Source organism: Xenopus laevis, chromosome 5S, assembly GCF_017654675.1.
Source record: "Xenopus laevis strain J_2021 chromosome 5S, Xenopus_laevis_v10.1, whole genome shotgun sequence".
Taxonomy (NCBI): Eukaryota; Metazoa; Chordata; class Amphibia; order Anura; family Pipidae; genus Xenopus; species Xenopus laevis.
In genome coordinates, this window is record NC_054380.1 from 66,676,447 (window position 1) to 66,700,788 (window position 24,342).

At 38.4% G+C, this 24,342-nt stretch overlaps 1 protein-coding gene across 4 annotated transcripts in view; it reads left to right on the forward strand.

Annotated features, from left to right (window-relative positions):
* bves.S (blood vessel epicardial substance S homeolog) overlaps positions 1-14,736 on the forward strand; it is a 125,222-nt gene extending 110,486 nt beyond the window's left edge. For 2 of the 4 annotated variants that reach the window (XM_018264622.2, XM_018264621.2), the window contains exons 5-8: positions 1,371-1,479; positions 3,769-3,933; positions 5,765-5,903; positions 14,249-14,736. In XM_018264622.2, the coding sequence (XP_018120111.1) occupies positions 1,371-1,479; positions 3,769-3,933; positions 5,765-5,903; positions 14,249-14,346 (511 nt within the window). In that variant the 3' untranslated portion in view covers positions 14,347-14,736. Of the gene's footprint in view, positions 1-1,370; positions 1,480-3,768; positions 3,934-5,764; positions 5,904-8,235; positions 8,338-14,248 lie in introns of all 4 variants that reach the window. The other 2 variants (NM_001096940.1, XM_018264623.2) reach the window with 2 other exon arrangements.
* Positions 14,737-24,342: the final 9,606 nt, after the last annotated feature.

Consider the following 24,342-nt stretch of genomic DNA (forward strand, 5'->3'; position numbering starts at 1 on the left):
GGATTACTGCTTCTGGGCAAACGTAATGCTTTTTATTACATAACCCCTTAATGTCCACCCTCTCTGGAAGTACAGTCTCCTAGTTCGTAGGGAAAAACCTTCGATGTCCATCTGGCCTATGGCTTGCTCAATAATACAGCTGGTATTTCTTTTTACCAATTGTAGAAACATATAGCAAAGTTTTTCAGCACAAATTTTTACTCTTAAAGGAGAAGAAAAGGTACCAAGGTAGTTTATTGCCAATAGATTAACTACAATAGTGCAAGCTAAAATGCTATATTTATTCTGTAGAATGATTTACCATACCTGAGTAAACAGCTCTAATTTGTTTAGGGTAGCAGCTGGCATATTACCATAGTGTGACATCACTTCCTGCATGAGTCTCTCCCTGCTTGCTCATAACTCTGGGCTCAGATTACAGCAGGGAGGGGAGGAGGGAGAGAAGAGCAAATGGAGCATGCCCAAGCTCTGGAGGTTTAAGCTGAATGGTGGATGTCTGATACAGAAGCCCATGTATACACAATAGAAGGAAAGAAATACTGTGTTTTGTTTTGACAGAGGACTCAGAGTAGCATTACTTTGAGGGTTTACTCATGTATTTATATAGAACTTTTTTTTTTTACTCTGATAAAGCTTACTTAGTTTGAACCTTTCCTTCTCCTTTAACGGCACAACCTAGAAAATCAGTGGGCAGTGTTACAATATAGAAATACAATATATTTGTGAAGATTAATGATGTGCGGGTCGGGTAAAACCTCCACCCGAGCCCGACTTCCGGCTTCCATTTTTAGATCTACCTTGTCACAAAAGGGGTGGGGCGATCAGACACGTATCTATAAAAAAGGAAGTTGGAAGCCTGCACTGCAAGGTGGCAGGTCCGGGTTCTTCCTGCTCTCCGCGCCCGCCGCCTGCAAAAATAGGTGCCAGGTCTGTAAGAACCCGCCAGACCCGAGGGTGAACCGGTCCGATCCGCGGGTCTCGCAGGTATCGGGCCACCAGCACATCACTAGTGGAAATGCTACTGCTGGTATTGTGGACCATTACTCAAACACAAACTTGTTTTTTTTGGAGATCAGCTTGAATATCATGTGAAAAGTTTGAGGTCAGGTCTTGCCTGTGTGTGTTTATAGTAAGGTATGTTCTGCAGTGTGATGTATAAGTGTTTACAACGGAGCACTGCATACAACTGAGCTCTACACTATGGAATCATCTTAATATAAAGTACATTATTCCATTGATTTGTCAGGTCATACATTTAATACATGTGGCATCATAATTGCTCCAGATGTTTGCTACACACTGTTCGGCATTTGGTGCTCAAATTTTACAGTAATGTATCTGTTATCTTGTCCTCATATGACTATCTCCAGAATGAAGGTGTCCTATCGAGGCCATTTTCTGCATACTATTTCTGCTAATGCTTACATCGATTCTCCTGAATTTCGATCAACAGAAATGAACCGTGGGGAAACATTTCAGGTAATTCTCTAACTTGTGAGATATGTTTGTCTTTTTCTGTTGCAACATGACACAAATAGATTGTATTTTTTATGAAAAAAGGTATTGGTAGGTATCTAATACTTGTAGAAACTTGTTTAGAATGCTATTGGAACACTGAAATAAAAAAATAATACAATATTACTGAAAAAACAGATGAAATGTTACATTGTTTCTGTTATTGCCTGGAAATTGCAGTACTCTTATCAAATGATGGTCTGTTTCACTATTATCTCAAATATGTGCCTACGGTTCTAGAGCCCCCACTGTTGCTACTAGAGTGGTATCGCTCAGCCCATATCTCCCCTTCACAGTGCTGCAATAACTACTGTAAATGCTCAATAACATGGGCTGGCAGGGGAAGGAAGAGACCTGTAGTGCATCACAAATTAAGGCATGGTCTAGCCCAGTGGTCCCCAACCAGTAGCTCGTGAGCAACATGTTGCTCTCCAACCCCTTGGATGTTGCTCCCAGTGGCCTCAAAGAAGGTGCTTATTTTTGAATTCCAGGCTTGGAGGAAACTTTTGGTTGCATAAGAACTAGGTTCACTGCCATACAGAGTCTCAATGTCTGTTGACAATCCACATAGGGGCTACTAAATGGACAATCACAGCACTTATTTGGCACCCCAAGAACATTTTTCATGGTAGTGTTGCTCCCCAACTCCTTTTACTTCTGAATGTTGCTCATGGGTTCAAAAGGTTGGGGATCCCTGGACTCTAGCCCATAATGCATGAATGCTTTCCACCGACCCTAGGTTATCTTTTGTGTATTTTTGTGAGGGTAAATGGTGCCCCTTTTTTACTTTTAAGGACCTGTACAATTTAATCAGTTTAATACTGGAAATAAGGCATAACAGGGGAGCACTAGGCCTCTAGGTTCACACCCATCCTGGCAGCTGGGGGGGTGTTGCTGGTGTCTCTCGTTTCAAAGTGGGGTTTCGAGGTGGTTGTAGGGGGCGGATAGTAGCAAGAGGCTTGCCTTGGGTGCCTTTTCATTTTGACCTATGTAGTTCTCGACTGCACAGTGCTGTGACAGTGACTGGTCAAGTGCTTGTCAAGACATTTGGCTGCAGTTGGATATGATCCCTTTAAGGTCTCAGCATTTCATGTACTTATTCCACATCAAGGTTCAAAGCAGTGTAGGACCTCGCACACCCTGCAGAACAAAAGAGATGCTTGGTGCACAAGGGTAGAGGCTTGGCCACCTCACGATAGGGTACAACACAACAAAATCCAATGGCACACAGGACTGAAGGAATTCTTCCAAATTTTATTTCAAAGCGGAATGCATTCCGCTTTGAAATAAAATTTGGAAGAATTCCTTCAGTCCTGTGTGCCATTGGATTTTGTTGTCTTATTCCACATCAGTCATATCCCTAAAACAGCCCTTATTTCTATAATGTTTTCAATTTATTAATGGATAATTCCACTTTCACAACCTGAACATCCGCTGTACATATGTGCATATTTAGCTATACTCTAATACTTTGTTGTCTGATGAATAAATGAGCAAGATATGTATCAAATAAAGCTACTTAATAAAATTCAAGGAGACAGTTTCACCTCTAAGCCAATATTTGTGATTAAAGGCTGCAATATTTATCAACTTCTATAGCATCTTTTATGAGAATGGATGTGTTCATTTTGAGCATTGTTTATCAGCTTGGAATGAACATTCTGGGCATCAAATCTGTTTTATTCTGTCAGTTAGTGGTAGAATCAAATCTAAGTTATTTATTGAATGCATTTATTATACATCAACTTGCTCAGGAAAAATGACTTTATTAATAAAGATATCAGTCAGACAAATGAAGACATGAGGGTGGCAGATGCAGTTTTTATTAAGAAATCCCTTGTGAAATATCACCCCTTCTTTTATACGAAAGGGCAAATGTGTAAAATTCTAAGGTAAAAAACTGTTATTCACTCAGAGTAGGGAGAAAAAATATCATTTAGGCATGCTTTGTTAATGTTAAATGTGTTAGCATTCAGCTTAGATTCAAAAACAAAACGATTATGACCCATGTGACCCCCCATAAGTCACTGATTGGTTACTGACTGGTAATCGGTGGAAACCAAGAGAACTGTAAAGCAGGAAGTAGTGTTTGTGCTATTAGGTTATACAGCTGGGCACTCTAGCCTTCATAGATTACATTTTTGACATGATAAACCATAAAATAGCTCCTCATCGAATTGCATCTGGCCCATAATACAAAACCATAAAAGATAATGGTTTTATTGTTAATATGTGTACCTTTTGTTTTGTTAGGTCACTATCACTGCAGATGAGAACTGCGTATTTTTATGCTGGTCTCGAGAAAGACTAACATATTTTTTGGAATCTGAACCTTTTCTTTATGAGATATTTAAATATTTGATTGGTAAAGACATTACAACCAAACTATACTCGCTCAATGATCCCACATTGGGAAAGGTAAGAGTCATATCTAATAGTATTTGCAATTTACTTTCTGCTTTTCCTTCTGTAGGGGCCAACAAATGGGTCCATGCAATATGTATGCCCTTTTCTTCCCCATTGAATACAAATTTTAGGTTTTAATTGAACAGAGCACTATTTTTCCATTGTAATTTTTAAATGTATCGGGTGGGTTAAACCATAAAAGAAACAACAGGCACACACAGATCCCACGGACAGGCAAAGTAAAGTAACTGCAGACTACTGGAAAAAAGTGTAGCTTTATGCTTTTTGTGCAATCCTTATCATAGGCTTAAACAGGAGAGGTTATTTTATACCACATAGAGTTAGGCCCATAAATCTTTGGACAGAGACAACCTTTGTCTAATTTTAATTCAGTGGGTAGAACAAAAAGGTTGCATAAAAATGTAAGGAACTAAAGCCTTTTTTAACACGATCACTTAATTTCAGGGGCTCAAAAGTAATTTGGACCATTGACTCCGAGGCTATTTCATGGGCAGGTCCGGGCAATTCCTTTGTTATATCATTATCATTTAAGCAGATAAAAGCCCTGGAGTTGAGGGTCGTGGAGGGGGGGGGATTGCAGAATCATTTCCATGGTGAAGAGAACCCCCTTCACACAAACCAAACAAGTGAACAACGCTCTCCAGGAGGAAGGCACATCGATATCCAAGTCTACCATAAAAAGAAGACTGCATGAAAGTACATACAGAGGGTGCACTGCAAGCTGCAAGCCACTCATAAGCCTCAAGAATAGAAAGGCTAGATTGGACTTTGCTAAAAAAAAAAAAACCATCTAGACAAGCCAGCACAGTTCTGGATAAACATTCTTTGGACAGATGAAACCAAGATCAGCATCTACCAGACTGATGGCAAGAAAAAAGTATGGAGAAGGTGTGGTACAGCTCATGATCCAAAGCATACCACATCATCTCTAAAACATGGAGGAGGCAGTGTTATGGCTTGGGCGTGCATGGCTGCCAGTGGCACTGGGACTCTCGTGTTTATCCATGATGTGATACAGGACAGAAACAGCCAAATGAAATCTGAGGTCTTCAGAATACATACTGTCTGCTCAAATCCAGCTAAATGCAGTGAAACAAGCCAAGTCAATCACCTGATCTGAACCCAATTGAGCATTTATTTCACTTGTTGAAGACTAAACTTCAGGCAGAAAGCCCAAAAAACAAACAGCAATGGAAAGCCGCTGCAGTAAAGACCTGGCAGAGCATTAAAAAGGAGGAAACCCAAAATCTGGTGATATCCATGAGTTCAAGACTTCAGGCTGTCATTGCCAGCAAAGGGTTTTCAACCAAGTATTAGAAATGAACATTTTATTTTCAGTTTTTTAATTTGTCTAATTACTTTTGAGCCCCTGAAATAAAGTGATTGTGTTAAAAAAAAAAAGGTTTTAGCTCCTCACATTTTTATGCAATCTTTTTGTTCAACCCACTGAATTAAAGCTGAAAGTCTGCAGTTCAACTGCATCTGAGTTGTGTCATTTAAAATTCATTGTGGTAATATACAGAACTAAAAGTAGAAAAAAGTTGTCTCTGTCCAAAGATTTATGAGCCTAACTGTATATACCCCAAACCCACCGATCTGTATAATATGTTAATCAACCAATATATTGGTGTGTGGGGGTTGTTACTATTCCTGGGGTGTATTTTAGTACTTGGCCTGTAGAGAAACAACACAACAGCCTTCACAGAAGCATTAAGGTCACAGCCACTTTTATTTATTTATTTTTTTTAAAAAGGAAAAAAATTTAAAAAAAATTAAAGAAATTTAACTAAAATGGACTTTGTTTTGTTATACATCTGTACAGAAGAAAAAACTAGACACTCAGCCTAGTCTCTGCTCTCAACTGTCTGTAATGGAGATGAGAAACAGTTTGGCCAGCACAAGTGACCATGAAGATGGCTTGCAGAACTTTCTGCGAGGAACCTCTACTACCTCATCACAGCGTAAGTAGCACTCTGTTAAAGTAGTTTTATACCTTTGTGCACATGTCTATGTTTTATATAATCATAAATATAAATAGGGTTTGCATGAAGCAGGGATTAAGTCCCAAAACTGGAATGGACCAGATTAAAGGGATCCTGTCATCGGAAAACATGTTATTTTCAAAACGCATCAGTTAATAGTGCTACTCCAGAATTCTGCACTGAAATCCATTTCTCAAAAGAGCAAACAGATTTTTTTATATTCAGTTTTGAAATCTGACATGGGGCTAGACATTTTGTCAATTTCCCAGCTGCCCCTGGTCATGTGACTTGTGCCTGCACTTTAGGAGAGAAATGCTTTCTGGCAGGCTGCTGTTTTTCCTTCTCAATGTAACTGAATGTGTCTCAGTGGGACATGGGTTTTTACTATTGAGTGTTGTTCTTAGATCTACCAGGCAGCTGTTATCGTGTGTTAGGGAGCTGCTATCTGGTTACCTTCCCATTGTTCTTTTGTTTGGCTGCTGGGGGAAAAGGGAGGATGTGATATCACTCCAACTTGCAGTACAGCAGTAAAGAGTGATTGAAGTTTATCAGAGCACAAGTCACATGACTTGGGGCAGCTGGGAAATTGACAATATGTCTAGCCCCATGTCAGATTTCAAAATTGAATAAAAAAAATCTGTTTGCTCTTTTGAGAATTCAGCGCAAAATTCTGCTGGAGCAGCACTATTAACCCATTCATTTTGAAAAAAATGTTTTTTCCTATGCATTATCCCTTTAAAGATTTTCATAACTTTCAATAGTTTTTCTTAATGATTAAAGGCATGAGCTAACAACCCTCCTACTTGCACAGATTTTTAGTAACATTGTGCCGAATGTATGCTAAAGGCTACTATGTATTGGATACAAATTAGAATGTATTGGAAACTGAAATCAAATTGGATTGAAAAACAGCTGAACTAATAAAAAGAGTATCTTTTTGTTTTTGAGTTATTATCTTAAGAGAAATTAATCAAATTACCTGTAAGGTTCATCTGTAAAGGAATGGTTATATAAACACTTTACAGTTACACAAAAATTTGAAGACATGTTTAAACTGGAAATAACATGGGGCTTTTAGTAGCAAAAAGCACAGTGCCAAAGTGCACAGAGCATCATGCTATTATAGACTGTAAATTGCCTGTAAAGTTCTTGGTTTTACACATCCAATGATAGTGATGTGAAAATGCATCAGAATGTCATCGCTTCAGAAGCACTGACAGGATCACATGTTCGGCTATTTAATTGTATTGAGGAGCTGCTTTGGACACTTTGGTAACCTGACTACTAAAAAATGCAGCCCAGAAAGCAGCCCAAATTAGCCTCTCGAGCAAATCTGATACCCTTATGTTTGTTTCTCTGCAAAGTGCTTACATAATAAACTGCAGAAGAAATCAGATAAGTCAGCAAGTACAGTGGATCATTTTAGTTCAAATTTTGATCATAAATCACAACTTTTCAGATATATCCAGTTACTGTTCTGGAGAACACAGACACTGTACCAAACAGAGGTGTGCTTTATTGACATCTAAAGCCTAATAGCTAGTACATAGTTAACCATCTAATATTCTGGAGGAATAGATTTGAATAAGGGCATTATTATGGCGTTTTGGGCAGACTAGGGTATTAGAGTTTATAACTGGGGAGGCAAATTTTGAATAGCGGGTATGGTTCTGTGCTGCAATTTCTGTATACCTTGCCCAAGGTTTTTAGTCTCCCTAACTGTTGCTGTGTTATTGGCCCTTTGGCTTTTATCAATGGGTGCAGCTTTTGTGTAGTAAGTTTTTAAAATATGTATCAGTAATGTGTAATAATACATAATAAGAATAGGAAATGGTAATGGTAATTTTAAATATTGCAGCTCCATTGCAAAGACATACTCATTATCCTTTGTCAAATTTCAATACCATGCACATAGAAAGATCCACTCATTTAGTCAGGTCACCAGAACCAACAACCACTGACTGCATTAATGCCCTGGGCCAACGCAATTTTGAATAATTTTTGGCCTATACATAGGCAAGTATGCTCCTATCTTAAACACAGAGGCTGCTAATGTAGGGACACATATTCAGGCTGTGTAAGACTTCAGATTCATTTTCCATGTTTTGATTGTTTGTGATTTTTAGCTCCCACAATCCTTAAGCACCCAGAATATTTAAACATGGTTCCTGATATCTGTGCACAACTGCTGTAAGGTTTAGTATCTGTATAAGTAAAATGACAACCTAAAATTGAAATGTCACCTCAGCACTAATAAATGTAAATTGCTTGTTATTTGATTAAAATTACTAACATCTGCTTTTATATTAAGGACATAACCAGCAAGAGTTCTATAATGCATATGGAGTGGGTCCTTTGTCGCATGCCGTTTTCTGTTGATTACTTCTGTTAAAAACAAAGGATCATTCAGAAGGTATTGACCGGTCATTTTAGAGTTAATTTATTTTGAGCTTTTATTTCCTAAATTCTTATGTATTTACCGTTGAGATGAAAAAATGTTCCCAAAGGGAATGACACACATTGTGATTGTATACATTTGGTCGTCTGACAGTCTCCTGACAAGCAAGTGCTCCTTTAAAGGACAAGGAAAGTCTAAAATAGAATAAGGCTAGAAATGCTGAATTTTGTATACTAAACATAAGCATGAACTTACTGCACCACAAGCCTAATCAAACAAATGATTTATGCTTTCAAAGTTGGCCACCAGGGGGCTGTCATCTTGTAACTTTGTTAAACTTCTTTGCCTGACCCTGACCCTGCACATGCTCAGTGTGGTCTGGGCTGCTTAGGGATCATCATAAACAAAGCTGCTTGAGTTCTGCATGGCTGGTAAGTAAGGCGGGGGCTCCCCCTGCTGTTCATAAGTATGATTGTTTCCCTGCTCATCAGTTAGGGACCGTCTGACAATTCCTATCCACAGCAGTAAATGAAGGGAGAATTTCACTGCATACAGTCAAGTTTCTTATAAAAGCGGTACACATTTTTTAATTAAAGTATATTGGAGATAGGTTTCTTTTTCATTAAAGAAAGTAAAAATGGGATTTTATTTTTTTGCCTTTCCTTGTCCTTTAATGGTAGGCAACATATGATCAATTGAATGGGTAGTGAAACACAGTGTTTTGCCATCCATTGTGCAGAAAAACGGCAAGCACTCCTGGAGCCACTCGTAGGTAAAAACAGCTTTTATTCAGTCGGTTAAAACATGGAATCCTGACGCGTTATTACTACTATTACTACTATGGGATATTGTTTACTATAGGTGGTGATAAACATCGGCATTTCTTTAACCCTATCTTGCTCATTCCGGGTTTTATTACTTAAAAGAACATTTCTATCAAGTTCTAAGGCGGAATGAGCAAGATAGGGTTAAAGAAATCTTGCTCATTCCGCCTTAGAACTTGATAGAAATGTTCTTTTAAGTAATAAAACCCGGAATGAGCAAGATAGGGTTAAAGAAATGCCGATGTTTATCACCACCTATAGTAAACAATATCCCATAGTAAAGAAAATAATAAAGAGACATTTACCAATTCTATATGGTGATATGGACTTACAAGCGATTCTGGGTAATGGTTGCAAGTTTGTTACCCGTCGTGCTCCTACTTTAGGGAATTTGTTGGCCCCAAGTGTCGTACAAAGAAAAGGGAAAAACAGGACTTGGTTGGATGTCAAGGGGACATACAAGTGTGGTTCGAATAGATGCGTTACTTGTGAAAGGATTATTATTTCTACGGATTTTGTGAGTAACAGTTTGGGGAAGACCTTTAAAATTAAGAATTATATTAACTGTAATAGCAAAGGGGTAGTGTATCTTTTGAACTGCACTAAATGTAAGATTCAATATGTTGGTTGTACATCAAGGAAATTAAAAGATAGGATGAGAGAGCACATTCATCAAATTGTATCAAAAAGTAAATCAACTGCAGTGTCTAGACATTTTTTAGAGTGTAATGGTGGTGATGTTACAAAACTTACCATACAGGGCATAGAGAAAGTCGAGCCTGCATATAGAGGAGGGAGTTTGATGGACAAGCTCCTCCATAGGGAAGCTTTTTGGATATTCTCTTTAGGAACGCGACAACCAGTGGGTTTGAATTGTAGGTTTGATATCTCCTGCTGCGTCTGACCTACAATGATAGGACATTAGTAGGTAACACATGTGTAGCGCCTGTCTTTTGTTCATTATATTTCATTATTTGGTGTATATAATTTAGTTTTCAATCTTTTGTGAAGGTTATAGTTTAACTTTCAACATTTTGTTTCCTTTTGAAGAGTGAGTGTAGCTAATTTTAGCATTTACAAAAAGGTTTGATTAAAAATCATAGCTGGTTGCCCCATGATATTTAAATGGCAACATTAGTTTAAGAGATTAATATATCTTGGAAACATAGATTGATACACATTGCAGGAGTAGGTTATTTGGTTACATAGTTAGATATGTTGCAAGAAATTTGTTTTCGGTTTTTTCTTCAGTCAGTTTGAAAACATTCTGTGTAATTTGTATTTTTATATTTAACATTTTAAGTAGATGTACACGAAATGGTTAAAGAAACCTATGGAGATTTAAATATAGTGTCATCCTATATGTCATTTCCGGTTTAGTAACTTAAATAAGCCGATATGTTACTCTGTTCATTATGCCTATGACTACGTATCGGTAAGATACGAAACGCGTCAGGATTCCATGTTTTAACCGACTGAATAAAAGCTGTTTTTACCTACGAGTGGCTCCAGGAGTGCTTGCCGTTTTTCTGCACATTTCCTCACTCACCCCAGCTACGGGTTCGGGGCGATGCACCCGGGCCACCCTGCACGTTCGGTGAGTGCTTCTTCCTTATTAAGCCGTGATTGAGTTAATTGCGGGATTGAATCTATGTGCTGGACCCGGGGTTTCTTATACACCTGGGTCAAAAGAGTTTAAGGGTGAGCTCAAATGAGTCATAAGATTGATTCTCACCTTTCTTTGAATTTTCATTCATTGCACATTTAGAGAACTTTTGTTCCTTTCCTTTTCCCGTTTTCAATTATTAGATATAGGTCTATTTGAGCTGATATAAATTCCTTTTCTGTTTTGCCATCCATTCACTGAGTTTTTAAAATAGCTGAAATTGCAATAATGCCATTGCCCTGTATGAAATAAGCACAATAAATACTACTAACTAGTTTTCTGTATAGTTTTTTTTTCTAAATGAAAGTATTTTAATTAACAACTTGAGAGAAAGTTGCTTCTAAAAGTGTAGCCATACACAAGTCAATAAAGGAGCCAAATCAGTCCCTCCAGACTGCCCTGCATAGCAGATATCTGGTTGAAATTCCGCACTATAGAATATCCCATCTGGTATGGACCACATCTGCATGTGTTAATGTTTAAATTGCATTAAGTTCCACTTGCTTGGTTACCTCCCAAAATTAACTTGAAGTATAGTTAAAGTCTTAAAGAATTGTTACATATAAATAGCCTTCCAATTTTATTTTTAGAACTTTAAAGGGAAATATTTAGTCCACCATGTGAATTTAAATGATGGGCCAAGATGAACACGGATTGCCATTAGCATTTACATGACCACCTGTGGGGTACAATGTTACATGTGCTCTGGACAGCACGTGCGTGTTTACTTTTTGATTCCTCTGTATGTATGAAAGCTGCAATCTTCTGACCCTGTCCATTTGAGTCATAATGTTCAACCTCACTTGGTAAGCTGTGGCTCTGACTGTACATAGTCATGTACATTTTGGATTTAGTCAGTGTTCACATGTTTTAGTGCTTGAAGTCATACTTTACTTAAAACGAATGATAACATTTACAGGACTTGATAGAGGCCATAATTGTATTTGTGTAGCTTATATTTTTCATTCAATACTGGTTATAGTAATGGCAGAATTTTCTGGTCACAAATTATATTATAAAAAATATATAAATTCTGTGCAATTCTTCATTTCTTTCTTTTTCGATAAGAATTTCTTAACTGGGTGTTGTTTTGCTCCCCATGATTCATGTCACAGCTTATAGTAAATGCTTTGTATAAATTTAGCATTCATCCTGTGAAAAGCTGGTATAAAGGCCCCCCATACACGGGCCGATAAAAGCTGCCGACAGACAGAGTCGGCAGCTTATTGGCTCGTGTGTGAGGCCATCCAACGGACTTCCCCGAAAGTCGGGCAGATCTCGATCGGGCAGGTTAAAAAATCCCGTCGGAACGTACCCGCATCTGTGCATTTATGCAGTCCCACAATCCGTCTGCCCCTTAACGGGATGCATTATGATCCGATCGTTGGGCCCTAGGGCCCACGATGGGATCAGCCCAATATCACCCACCTCAATGTGGACATATCTTGGAGAGATCCGCTCGTTTGGCAACATCACCAGATGAGTGGATCTCTATGTCTATGGCCACCTTAAGTCTTTAAGGCAGCAAATCATGCAAATCATGTCAGATGCTGCTTTTTAGCTACATGCTTTAATCTTTTACTCGTTTTTGTGCTTTCCCTGGGTATATTTATAAGTGTTACATCTCACTCCTTTTCATTCTCATGCATTGCCAGAACTAGGAATAGGTGGTGAATGCACCTGCCTTGGGTTCAAACATTATGGAAAAGGGGGAGGTTGTAATTTAAGAAAATGTTGCAGTTCGATTGCTCACATTGACTCTCCGTCTCTGCCTTCCTTTTAACTTGGTATGTGTCTGTCACTAACCCTGCCAAACAGTGGGTAATGGTGTTGTGTAGTCCAACTGAGATACTGAGAAAAGGAAAATGTTGAATGTATGTACATGCATGCTTGGTGGGAAAAAAAGGATTTTGCTCCCAGTTTGGCCAAGGACTCCACGGTGAAGGTAAGTATTTATGACTGCTTATGGTTATTCTAAGCAGAGCCACTACTTTCCTGTTCCTGAAATCGCTTGAAAATTAGCAACGGCTTAGTGAAAGAACTTACAGGTGTTGTCCATGTTTAGATCAGCTTGTAGAAGGAAGATGACATTAATATTCTGCCACAATTTGCAGCCTCTCTTCTTTTTCACCTAAACATTATATTTTAATTGCATTTCTCTTCAAGCCATATTCATCATCCAAACCCCCAAATTTCTTATAGTTTTTTTTTATAACTATTTGCCTTCTTTTACTGACTCTTTCAAATGGGGGTCACTGACTCCATCTAAAACCATGAAACCAGTAAATGGGAAAGAAAGCATTTAGTGAGCAACTTTAAATCAGGCTCATGAAATCAGCTGAACTTTCTTAATACATTTCTACATTGATCTTATGAGTTTGGTTTGAGGTTGTTTATTGAGTACCTGGTCACCAGGTGAAAACTAGGGACTTTATGCAAGCTGCTGTGCTGATATTGTAGCATTCAAATGTGCAGCCAATCTAGCTAGGATTTCTGGAAGTGTGACCTACTTTTTATATGAACTAGTAACCTAACAGTAGGCATCCCAACAGCAAACTCAGTTCATTTGCTTAAGCCAACATAGTGATTTATTTTATGAAGCATTAAAGATAATTGGCCTGTGCATATATAGAAGATGGTGGCCTCTGAAAGATTAGTGTACAGTGCATTCAACATAAGTGCTTAAAGGGACAGTAACATCAAAACATTAAAAGTGTTTTAAATTAATAATATAATGCAGTTTTGACCGGCACTGGTAAAACTGGTGTGTTTACTTCAGAAACATTACTATAGTTTATATACATATGCTGTGTAGCAATGGGGGCAGCCATTCAAAGGAGAAAAGGCTCCAGTTACACAGCAGATAAGCTCTTTAGAACCTAATGGTGTTATCTGTTATTCACTATTTAACCTGTGCCATATAGCTTTTTTTTATGAACTATAGTAGTGTTTCTAGAGCAAACAGGTCAATTTTACCAGTGCAGGGCAACAGTATATTATATTTTCATTACTTTAAAACACTTTCATTTTGTGGTGTTACTGTTCCTTTTCATTTATAAATCTGAATTGTTTTGATAAAAAGTGCCCCCCCTTCTCTCCACTTGTTCTGATTACTGCGTGTAGTAGTTGTGGACAGCAGGAAAAAGCAGCATGTGGGGTTGTTTCTCATCAAGGTTAGCCTTCGGGAGAAACAAACATGACAACAAACCCACACACTGCTTTCCTGCTGTCCAGAAGTGGGAGTAGGGCTGAACATATTAGGAGTGTAGCCGATGGGCGTCAAAGAACCTAAAAATGGGCTTTCATTTTTTGGCTTTTCGTCCTCTATAAAATCCTGGTTCCCTAAACTGCAATGTAAGAGCACCTTTTAACCAATACTGCCTCAGTGAATGAGAAAATGTAAGTCCTAATATACTGTTTGCATTCACTTTGGCAGGTTATTCTCCTTCAATGAGAGCATCATCAATGATGAAACCTATCGAGGAAGATGCTGAGGATGAAGTCTTCAAGCCAGCATATTCACCAAAAATCTAAATTTTCACAATCACAGAGTTTACCAGGCAGTTATATCCAGCAGAACAATGGCTGATTTCAGAAGGCACTACAACAGCTCTATTGTTTCTTCCTTTCTATTCTAAGAATGCTTTGAGAAATGTGTTCCCAAGCAATATAAAATATTGTTCTGGTATGCACAATAGGAATAGAACACCAAAGCCTCATTTATTTGATACCTTTTGTTTTTCTTCACAGGAATACCCAATGAAATATATCACAAGCTTTAAATTACCATCATATTGTCCTTAAAGCACATATAGATATTTTGGGACAGTATTTTAGATGGAGCCAAAATGTTTCACAATTTAATAATGAATGCAGTGGGTTTTTTTTGTATTTATTTATATAAACTACAGTAGTTAATTCAAAGGGCTTGGCTTTTTTTTTCATTTCATTAGTGATATCTGTTGTTTCAAGTATGACATGTCTTTGCTCTTAGAACTCCTTATCTTTTTATATCGTTTACATAATTTTTCTGTCTAACCCCCAGTATAAACTAGTTTTCTTTCAAAAGTTGTTCCATAATAGCCTGGCAATAAAATAGCAGTTGGAATTAAAGGGAAGCTGAATATTGGTGGGTGATGCACAGATTGGGTGCACAAACAGTCTGGAAAGCAGAGGGACTTCAAGTCCCAGTATCTATGACTTCATCATAGGATAAGCCCAACTCCACAAAAACCTGGGGGATGAAGAACTGTGGTTCTGTGCTCCCAAGCAGAATACTGCAGGCCCATGTGGTTTGTATAGAATATGTTCAGTGTGTTTGCTCTATGGACACCATCCAGTGATTAAAGGCTTCCTTTAACATGTAAGACAAAATCTTTAATGTAATTGTGCGATTAGTTTATGGCAAATAGGCAACACAGAGTGAATAATTAACAAAAACTCCACAGACTGACAGCACTTGTGGATAGATTTATTGGGGGAAAAAACTGCTGTGAACCGCCAATGTGTTTCGGGCTTGTATCGCTTAATCATAGGCCTATGATTTTTTTTTGCTAAGAATTGTATGAAAAACTAGGTATTTGAATTTTTAGCGAATCTTTCAGTGCTTTTTTTTTTTTTTTTTGGATTGATTCGGATCTTTTAATAAATTTAATGGCCATTATGGTAAAGAGTTTGTGAGTTTAGTCTAAAGCCACTAAAATTTGACCTTTACTAAATAAGCCTCCAAGTCAGTAATTGCTGTTCATTATTGACAGAAGTCTTATGGACCCTTGCTTCTATATAAACATTCTGTATGTCTTTGTACCAGAGATTCAAATATCTTTGCTCTAACACCCTGCTACCAGGTCTTCACGAACTATAAAAGTCAGTATGTGGATCTCCTGTAGCCATAATTCTTCAACTACAATTTGTAGCACATGTACTAAGGCTCCACACACTCATAAAAGAATATTTTGTTTAGTCTCTTAGATGCCAACCCAAATCAGAAGGATCTGGTGCATCTTAGGCTGCTTGCCCATTTCCGGACAATCCCAACCACAACTCCCCCCCCCCAGGACACAGCCCCCTCCCCAAAATGTCACTGACACTTTTCCCCACATTTTCCCCCCATAGCGTGTCCAGAACCAAAGAGCAGCTCAGCATTGTTAGCCACCACCTTTAGCTGTGTGACTTCTGTTCCCAATATCCATCTTGCTGATCAGCAGGTACTGCACCATGTGTTCCCAGTTGAGATCCATGATGGGAAATTACATGACCAAAGATGAGGATGTGGATCTGCAGTTATGGATGTGCAATGGGCCAGAGCTGAGTTGATGCAAGTGTAAATATTGTGGTTGGGGAGGTGGGATGAATGGATGTGCACTGGAGCTAAAATTGAATATTTTCCAGGAGTTTTTACTTCCCCTTTAACAGGAAAGTGGTGCTTGCATTCATCAGCTGAGGAATGAGAAATTGCCTGAAATTGTAGCTGAAGTGTTCTCCCACATTCACATTTAAAAGAGACAGGCAATCTCTTCTTTAAAGGCAGGATCAGGCGCGCTCCAGGCCTGAGACAGCATTTGAAATGCCCCCCCCCCCTCATCGCCAGCGCAGAGAGCGAAATTGCACTCTCTGCGCTAGAAAAGCCAAATTTGTGGTTTAAAAACCGGAAATTCGGCTCTTAAAAGTTACAAGGAGCGGCTTTTTGCCACCCCTTGTAACTTCTGGGGAGATGTCGCCTGAGGCAAGGTACTCACCTTGCCTCATGGCAGAAATGCCCCATGGCAGGATCATAAATACAAGGCACATGTATGGCTGAGAGTCACCTGATAGCAGACTGACATGTTTAAGCTTAGGCAGAGCTTAAGATAAATTCAGAAAAAAATGTAAATGTAAAATGTTGTGTGAAAGCCAAAACCTGGAAACTGTTTACAAGACAAACTCACAGAAGTGGATTTTATTTTGTTTTAATATCCATTCCCTTCATAATGTTTATCATATTTATGAATTACATTTTTCATTCTAATTTTAATTTAGACCCTAGCCATAGACAAAGGTGATCTATTTCTGATTTCTTCAGTGATATTTAACAGACTAAATTAATTGAATTATGTTCTAGTGTGTAAAGTAAAGTAGCTTGTGATTCAATAGATCATGAATTATAGCTACTCATTATACAAATATTTTCATTTTCTTCTGTCTAGGTGCAAGACTATGTTCCTAATCGCTGTTGATACCTCAGTATAGGATAAAAAGAAACCTTAAAATAGAAGCAACTCAAATAAAAAGAATTCACTAAACTGGACCAGACTAGTTGCTCTGAAGGCAGTTTTTTTTAATTGGTTGAATGTGTGTGGGTAGGTGATCAGATGTCGTTTAGCAATCTGGGAACTGCAGATGCCAAAAATACATTACATAAGCAACTTCATGTCTAGCATATAACGGTATTGCAGTGGAGGCCTTTAAAGGAACAGATACACGACAAAGAAATAATTTTAAAGTAATTCAAATACAGTCATAAGAAAAAGTTTGGGAACCCCTCTTAATTCTTTGAAGTTTTGTTTATCATTGTCTGAGCTTTCAAAGTAGCAACTTTCTTTTAATATATAGCATACCTCAGGGCCGGACTGGGAGTAAAAAGCAGCCCATATGTAAACATGCAATGGTCTTGTACTCACCCCTCATATATTGGGGTAAAACTGCAAACAATTATGTGCATAAGAGCTGCATTCCCCACTTAAGTGTAATTAATGTAAAATATGTTAAAGATTCTGCAGCCTTGTGCCTTTATATGGTCACAGAACCCCTCAGTGACTTCTAATATCCTTATCATTTACAGTAGGGGGTACATTATCCCTAATAATACATGAGTGATACTCAGAGTTCCCTGTATAACTCAGCCTGAAGCCTTGTGTCTTTATATGGTAAAAGAACCCCCCAGTGACTTCTAATATCCTTATCATTTACAGTAGGGTGTACATTATCCCTTATAATACATGAGTGATACTCAGAGTTCCCTGTATAACTCAGACTGCAGCCTTGTGCCTTTATATGGTCACTGAACAACCCCTCAGTGACTTCTAATATCCTTATCATTTACCCAGCAACTATCTAATCAGGGTTATATTGTAGTTAAAAAGGGGTGCCCTTGGTGCTCTTCCTTACAAGCATGACTAACCTCCCAGTAACTGAGAAAATCTCCTGTGCTATAGAATTATCCATTTATGGGTGTGGCTGGAATAAATGGGTATCAGTTAATCAGTTGCTATTTACTCATTTTTCGAAAGGGCAAAGGATTTTCAACAGGCTAGCCAGATGCTTGCAGTCTTTTTAATTGGAATATTTCTTTATCAATAAAAATAATCCATAGAGATCAAATCGTTTTTTCATAATTAAAAAGGGACATAATGCTAGATTACATCCCATTTACAATCGATTCTCCCAGAAGTTGAATCTTACCTATAGGCAGAAGATAGATGGTAGGCAAGCAGGAATATGGGCCATGAAATGTATGAAAAACTAACAGGTGTCATCCCCAGTTCATCTGCTAGACTTGGGCAAATGAACCTTTTTCCTAAGAATGTGCTGCCCCACTGACAGCCAGGTATAGCGTGCATCACAGCGGCACGCTGCGCCGTGGTGCTTCCTGCCTTTGAGCACCAGCTTTCCTGCCCTGGCTTCTACTACGCAGGCACGCGTACACGCGTGGGGGCGAACGTGCAAGCGTGGAGCGGATCACTTTCCGATGAGCGCCAAAAACTTTAGTCTGTGGCACAGTTTCTATTTCGAATCAGGAGCCAGTGGCCCACTTGAAAGGAGTATGAAGCAGCCCCTCGGGCATTTGCCCGACCCCAGGTATTGCCAGTCCGGGCCTGGCATACCTTATGGAAACAGTAGTATTTCAGCAGTGACAAAGTTTATTGGATTAACAGAAAATATTCAATATGCATCATAACAAAATTAGACAAGTGCATACATTTGGGCACCCAAAACAGCTATTACATCAATACTTAGTTGAGCCTCCTTTTGCAAATGTAACAGCCTCTAGACAGTTCCTATAGACTTTGACGAGTGTCTGGATTCTGGATGGTGGTATTTTTGACCATTCGTCCATACAAAATCTCTCCATTTCAGTTAAATTTAATGGCTGCCGAATAGATCCCATAGATTTTCGATGATATTCAAGTAGGGGGACTGTGACGGCCATTCCAGAATATTGTAATTCTCCCTCTGCATAAATGCACAGTAGGTAGCAGGTGTTTTTCTTGGAATGCAATGTTCTTCTGCCATGCAAAGCCCGTTTTGTTATGACCAAATAACTAAATTTTTGTCTTTTCAGTCCAACGCACTTTGTTCCAAAATGACTGTGGCTTGTCTAAATGAGCTTTTGGATACAACAAGCGACTCTGTGGCGTGAGTGCAGAAGGGCTTCTTTCTCATCACCCTGCCATACAGATGTTCTTTGTGCAAATAGCACAAAAGGATGGAAAAAGATGCTCTTGCAGGTCTTTGGAGGTGATCTTTGGGTTGTGTGTAACCATTCTCACAATCCTCCGCTCCTGTATTTTTCTTGGCCTGCCAGGCCTGGGTTTTACAGCAACTGTGCCTGTGGCCTTCCAATTCCTTACAGTTGAAACTGACAGTTTAAACCTCTGAGATAGCTTTTTGTAGCCTTCATATAAACCACGATACCGAACAATCTTTATTTTCAGATCTTTTGAGAGTTGCTTTGAGGATCCCATGTTGTCACTCTTCAGAGGCGAGTCAAACAGAAGCACAACTTGCAATAAGCCACCTTAAAGGGATATTGTCATTGGAATTTTTTTTTTCAAACTGAATCAGTTAATAGTGCTGCTCCAGCAGAATTCTGCACTGAAATGAATCGATTTCTCAAAAGAGCAAACAGATTTTTTTATATTCAATTTTGAAATCTGACATGGGGCTAGACATATTGTCAATTTCCCAGCTGCCCCAAGTCATGTGACTTGTGCTCTGATAAACTTCAATCACTCTTTACTGCTGTACTGCAAGTTGGAGTTATATCACCTCCCTCCCTTCCCCCCCCCAGCAGCCAAACAAAAGAACAATGGGAAGGTAACCAGATAACAGCTCCCTAACACAAGATAACAGCTGCCTGGTAGATCTAAGAACAACACTCAATAGTAAAAACCCATGTCCCACTGAGACACATTCAGTTACATTGAGAAGGAAAAACAGCAGCCTGCCAGAAAGCATTTCTCTCCTAAAGTGCAGGGGCAGGGGCAGCTGGGAAATTGACAAAATGTCTAGCCCCATGTCAGAAAATTGAATATAAAATATCTGTATGCTCTTTTGAGAAATGGATTTCAGTGCAGAAGTCTGCTGGAGTAGCACTATTAACTGATGCGTTTTGAAAAAAAACATGTTTTCTGAAGACAGGATCCCTTTAAATAACTTTTTCACATTTGATTTAATTTCATACAACTTAATACAGCTGCACTAAAAATTTGTTCATAAAACACCCCAGTACTCCGATGTTCCTGTGAAATGAAAGACATACCACTGTTATTTTTTTTGTTAAAAGTGGAGGAAATTATTATGCAGGCTGAGAGGGGTTCCCAAACTTTTTCAAATGACTGTATAATGTAGTGTTGCCCTGCATTGGTGAAAGTTATGTTTCTGCTTTAGAAAGACTACTATAGTTTATATATATATATATAGGCTACATGTAGCCATGAGGACAGCCATTCAAATGAGAAAATGCACAGGTTACTTAGCACATAACAAATAAGCTATGTAATAGAATACAATGGTATTGCAGAATGCATCTGGTGTCTGCTATAAGCTTTGAATGGCTGCCCCCATGGCTACACAGCAGCTTGTTTATATCAACTAAAGTAATCTTTCTGAAAACTTACCAGTTTTACCAGTGCAGGGAAACAGTACATTATAAATTAATCACTTTAAAGCACTTTCATTTTTTGGTGTTGCTGGTCCTTTAACCTCTAGCTTATTAGAAAATCTCTGTAAAATATGTGACCAACAGATTTAAATCTGTTTCTGTCTCTTAATTAATGTATAATAAAAAAAAAAAGACTATAAAAAGGCCCATGGGGAATGAGAATTATGATATCAGTAGATGAGAGAATTTACGTAAGAGAAAAAGCACTTATTGAAAAACAAGTTGAGACACAGTAATCTTCTAAAGGGCATAAATATTCTAATAATAAATATCAAATATCTTGACAGGTTGTTGTGGGTTCTTGAACTGGTGCAAATTGCTGTTATAATAAGGAAATGACCCTCTGTAATACTGCTGACTATTTATGAGATACAATAGATACCATGGTTACAGAGAGAGGGTAATACATTTAACATTAAACATTTCCATAATTGTGTACCCAGGGTTATTAAGATAGTTGTCAATCGTGGAAATATATCATATGTACTGTCCTTGACACATCAACTATAGGAATGACCTTTATAGCTGCCTAGACATTCAGTTAAACAAATTGGTAGTTGATGGGTTTGCACTTTACTTACTTCATACATTGATTTTATGAAGGAATGTGGGAAAATGGAATGGACTTGCCTGTTCATTAGCCTACGGTCGTATATAGTGAACAGCCTTCTACATGACATTAGAAATACCTTAGAAATGTATGTCCTTCATTGCACAGAATGACTTGAATGTTTGGAATATTTCCATCCCCAGTAGAACTGGAAACGCTTCGCAACTTGGCTGCTGACCCAGTGGAATTGCTTTCGGTGACTATTTATAGTCCCATATCTGCACAACAGCTGACTTAACCGTGCTCAGAAAAGAAGAGTAAATGAGCAATCCCCAACCAGCTGGAGAGTACAAAGCGTCCGTAACCTGTGCTCCCGCTCATCAGGGAGACATTCTGGATGCCGTGCCGCAAAATGAAAAGGACAACTGTATGGTAAAAATTTCAGTTATGAAAATATGCAGCCTGGACCAGAAATATTCCCAGGTGTTATACTGCAGGGAAATTACAAGTGCAAATTCACCTTGTACAATAACAGCAAAAACACAGCGCAGACATTCCCTTACAGTAGAAAGCAATTTTTCACACACACATAAATAACAGCAGCCTAGAAAGAAAATAATGTAGATAAGTACTCAACAGCTTATTTGCTACTGTGTAATTTGTTTTTTTAAACATAGTTTCAATTGTACACTTTATAAGCAATGTCTTTATTATACCATAACATCAGTTCAGAATATACAGTAAGGGGGGCCCTTTTTAAGCTTATTTATCTCTATACTGTATTTTCTTACAAATTAATTTTCACTTTTTTTTACCCATCCTATCTCCACTTACTTTACTATTATCATTCCCCCCATTAAATATTCACTATTCTTTCCCTAATCTATACGTATCCAGAGATCCCCTATCATTTACACGCACATTAACTGGTTATCTCTTTTGGATAAAGTTATAACCCTGATTTTGACCCTGCAGATAATTGTAGCAGCTCTCACTAAACCTTAAACTTTATAAACAAGCTGCTAATAATTTGCACTTTCATGTTGCTTAGCTTCATTGATAACATCGAACACACTCTCCACTTGCATTAAAACTCTCTTTTAAGCCTGCCCTTCAAGCAGTGAGGAGGCAGCTGCTGGGTTTATGAATCAGTAAGCGAGTTTTTCTATCCATGCCTGAGGTTTCATATTGCAATAGGGTTGGGCATGAGACTCGGCTGTTTTCAGAAAAGGGGGATTTACACAATGATCACGTTAAGTCAAATTTAAACCAACTTTCTCTCCTGGGTCTTATCCAGGTGTAACCCTGCAGTGTATAAACCATTTCATTACCAACCAAATATATCAGAAACATGTTATTGTATGAATTAAATTAAATCTAATTTGGAATGTTCCATGTCTAGAATATGACCCTATGAATAAGCCTAACCAAGAAATACATATAGAGTATTTTGTGCACATTCTAATGAATTTAAAAAGGGTACATGGTTACATCGGTTGAAAAAAGACCAAAGTTCTTCAAGTTCAACCCCTCCAAATAAAACCTAGCATCCATACATATACACACTGACCCCTCCATACACTCACATAAACTATAATAGGGATGCATCGAATCCACTATTTTGGATTCGGCCGAACCCCCGAATCCTTTGTGAAAGATTTGTGTGAATACCGAACCGAATCGGAATTTGCATATGCAAATTAGGGGTGGGAAGGGGAAAACATTTTTTACTTCCTTGTTTTGTGACAAAAAGACACGTGATTTCCCTCCTGCCCCTAATTTGCATATGCAAATTCAGATTCGGTTCGGCCGGGCAGAAGGATTCGGGTGAATCCTAATCCTGCTGAAAAAGGCCGAATCCCGAACCGAATCCTGGATTCGGTGCATCCCTAAACTATATATACCCATATCTACACAGGGACGCCCATTTACTAAGGGTCGAATATCGAGGGTTAATTAACCCTCGATATTCGACCATCGAAGTAAAATCCTTCGACTTCGAATATCGAAGTCGAAGGATTTACCGCAAATACTTTGATCGAAGGAAAAAACTATTTTAATCCATCGATCGAACGATTTTCCTTAGATCAAAAAAAGGATTAGAAAGCTTATGGGGAAGTCCCCATAGGCTAACACTGGTGCTCGGTAGGTTATAAGTGGCGAAGTAGGTAGTCAAAGTTTTTTTTAAAGAGACAGTACTTCGACTATCGAATGGTCGAATATATTCGAACGATTTTTAGTTCGAATCGTTCGATTCGAAGTCGTGGTCGAAGTAGCCTATTCGATGGTCGAAATACCCAAAAAAATTCGAAGTTCAACTTTTTTTTTAAAAGCATATGTTTTTATTGATTTCCAAAAAAAGGGGGAGGGGGAGGGGTACAAAATAAAAAGGGGAGGGATGATCAAGAGGAAAAAAAATCACATCACAAAATTAAATCACATTAAACATATACATTTCTGTCTGTTGCATAAATCAGCATCATGTATTATACCGCAATTACACTACAAGTAACCATCAAGAGCATTCAAGTGTGTAAGAGACACAGCTATCTCTCCTTTTCAGGGTGTGAGTCTAACCAGGGGGACCATATTTTCTCAAATTTAGAAGGACATCCTCTCGCTTCATATGTCAATTTGATGTTTACCAGTGACTTTCCTACTAGTGAGAGCCATTGCTGTATTGTGGGAGATTGGGGGGCCATCCATTTCAATACTAGAGCCTTTTTAGCATAGAATAGCACAGTTTTGATAAGTATTCTGGACCTGATTAGGGGGAGAAGGTCTTCCACAACCCCTAGTAGGCAAATTTCAAGCGTACAGGGTCCGGGAAAGTCCAAGTACTCATGTAAGTGATTCATTACATCAGTCCAATACTTAGAGATTTGTGGGCACTCCCATATGAGGTGGGTGAATGTGGCATCAGGTAATTTACATTTGGGGCAGCGTGCTTCGCTGGCTCTCCCAAACTTCTGAAGCTTAACAGGAGTAAGATAAAGCTGGTGTATGAGTTTAAATTGAATAATTCTATCTTTGACAGATATTAAAAACCCATATAGGT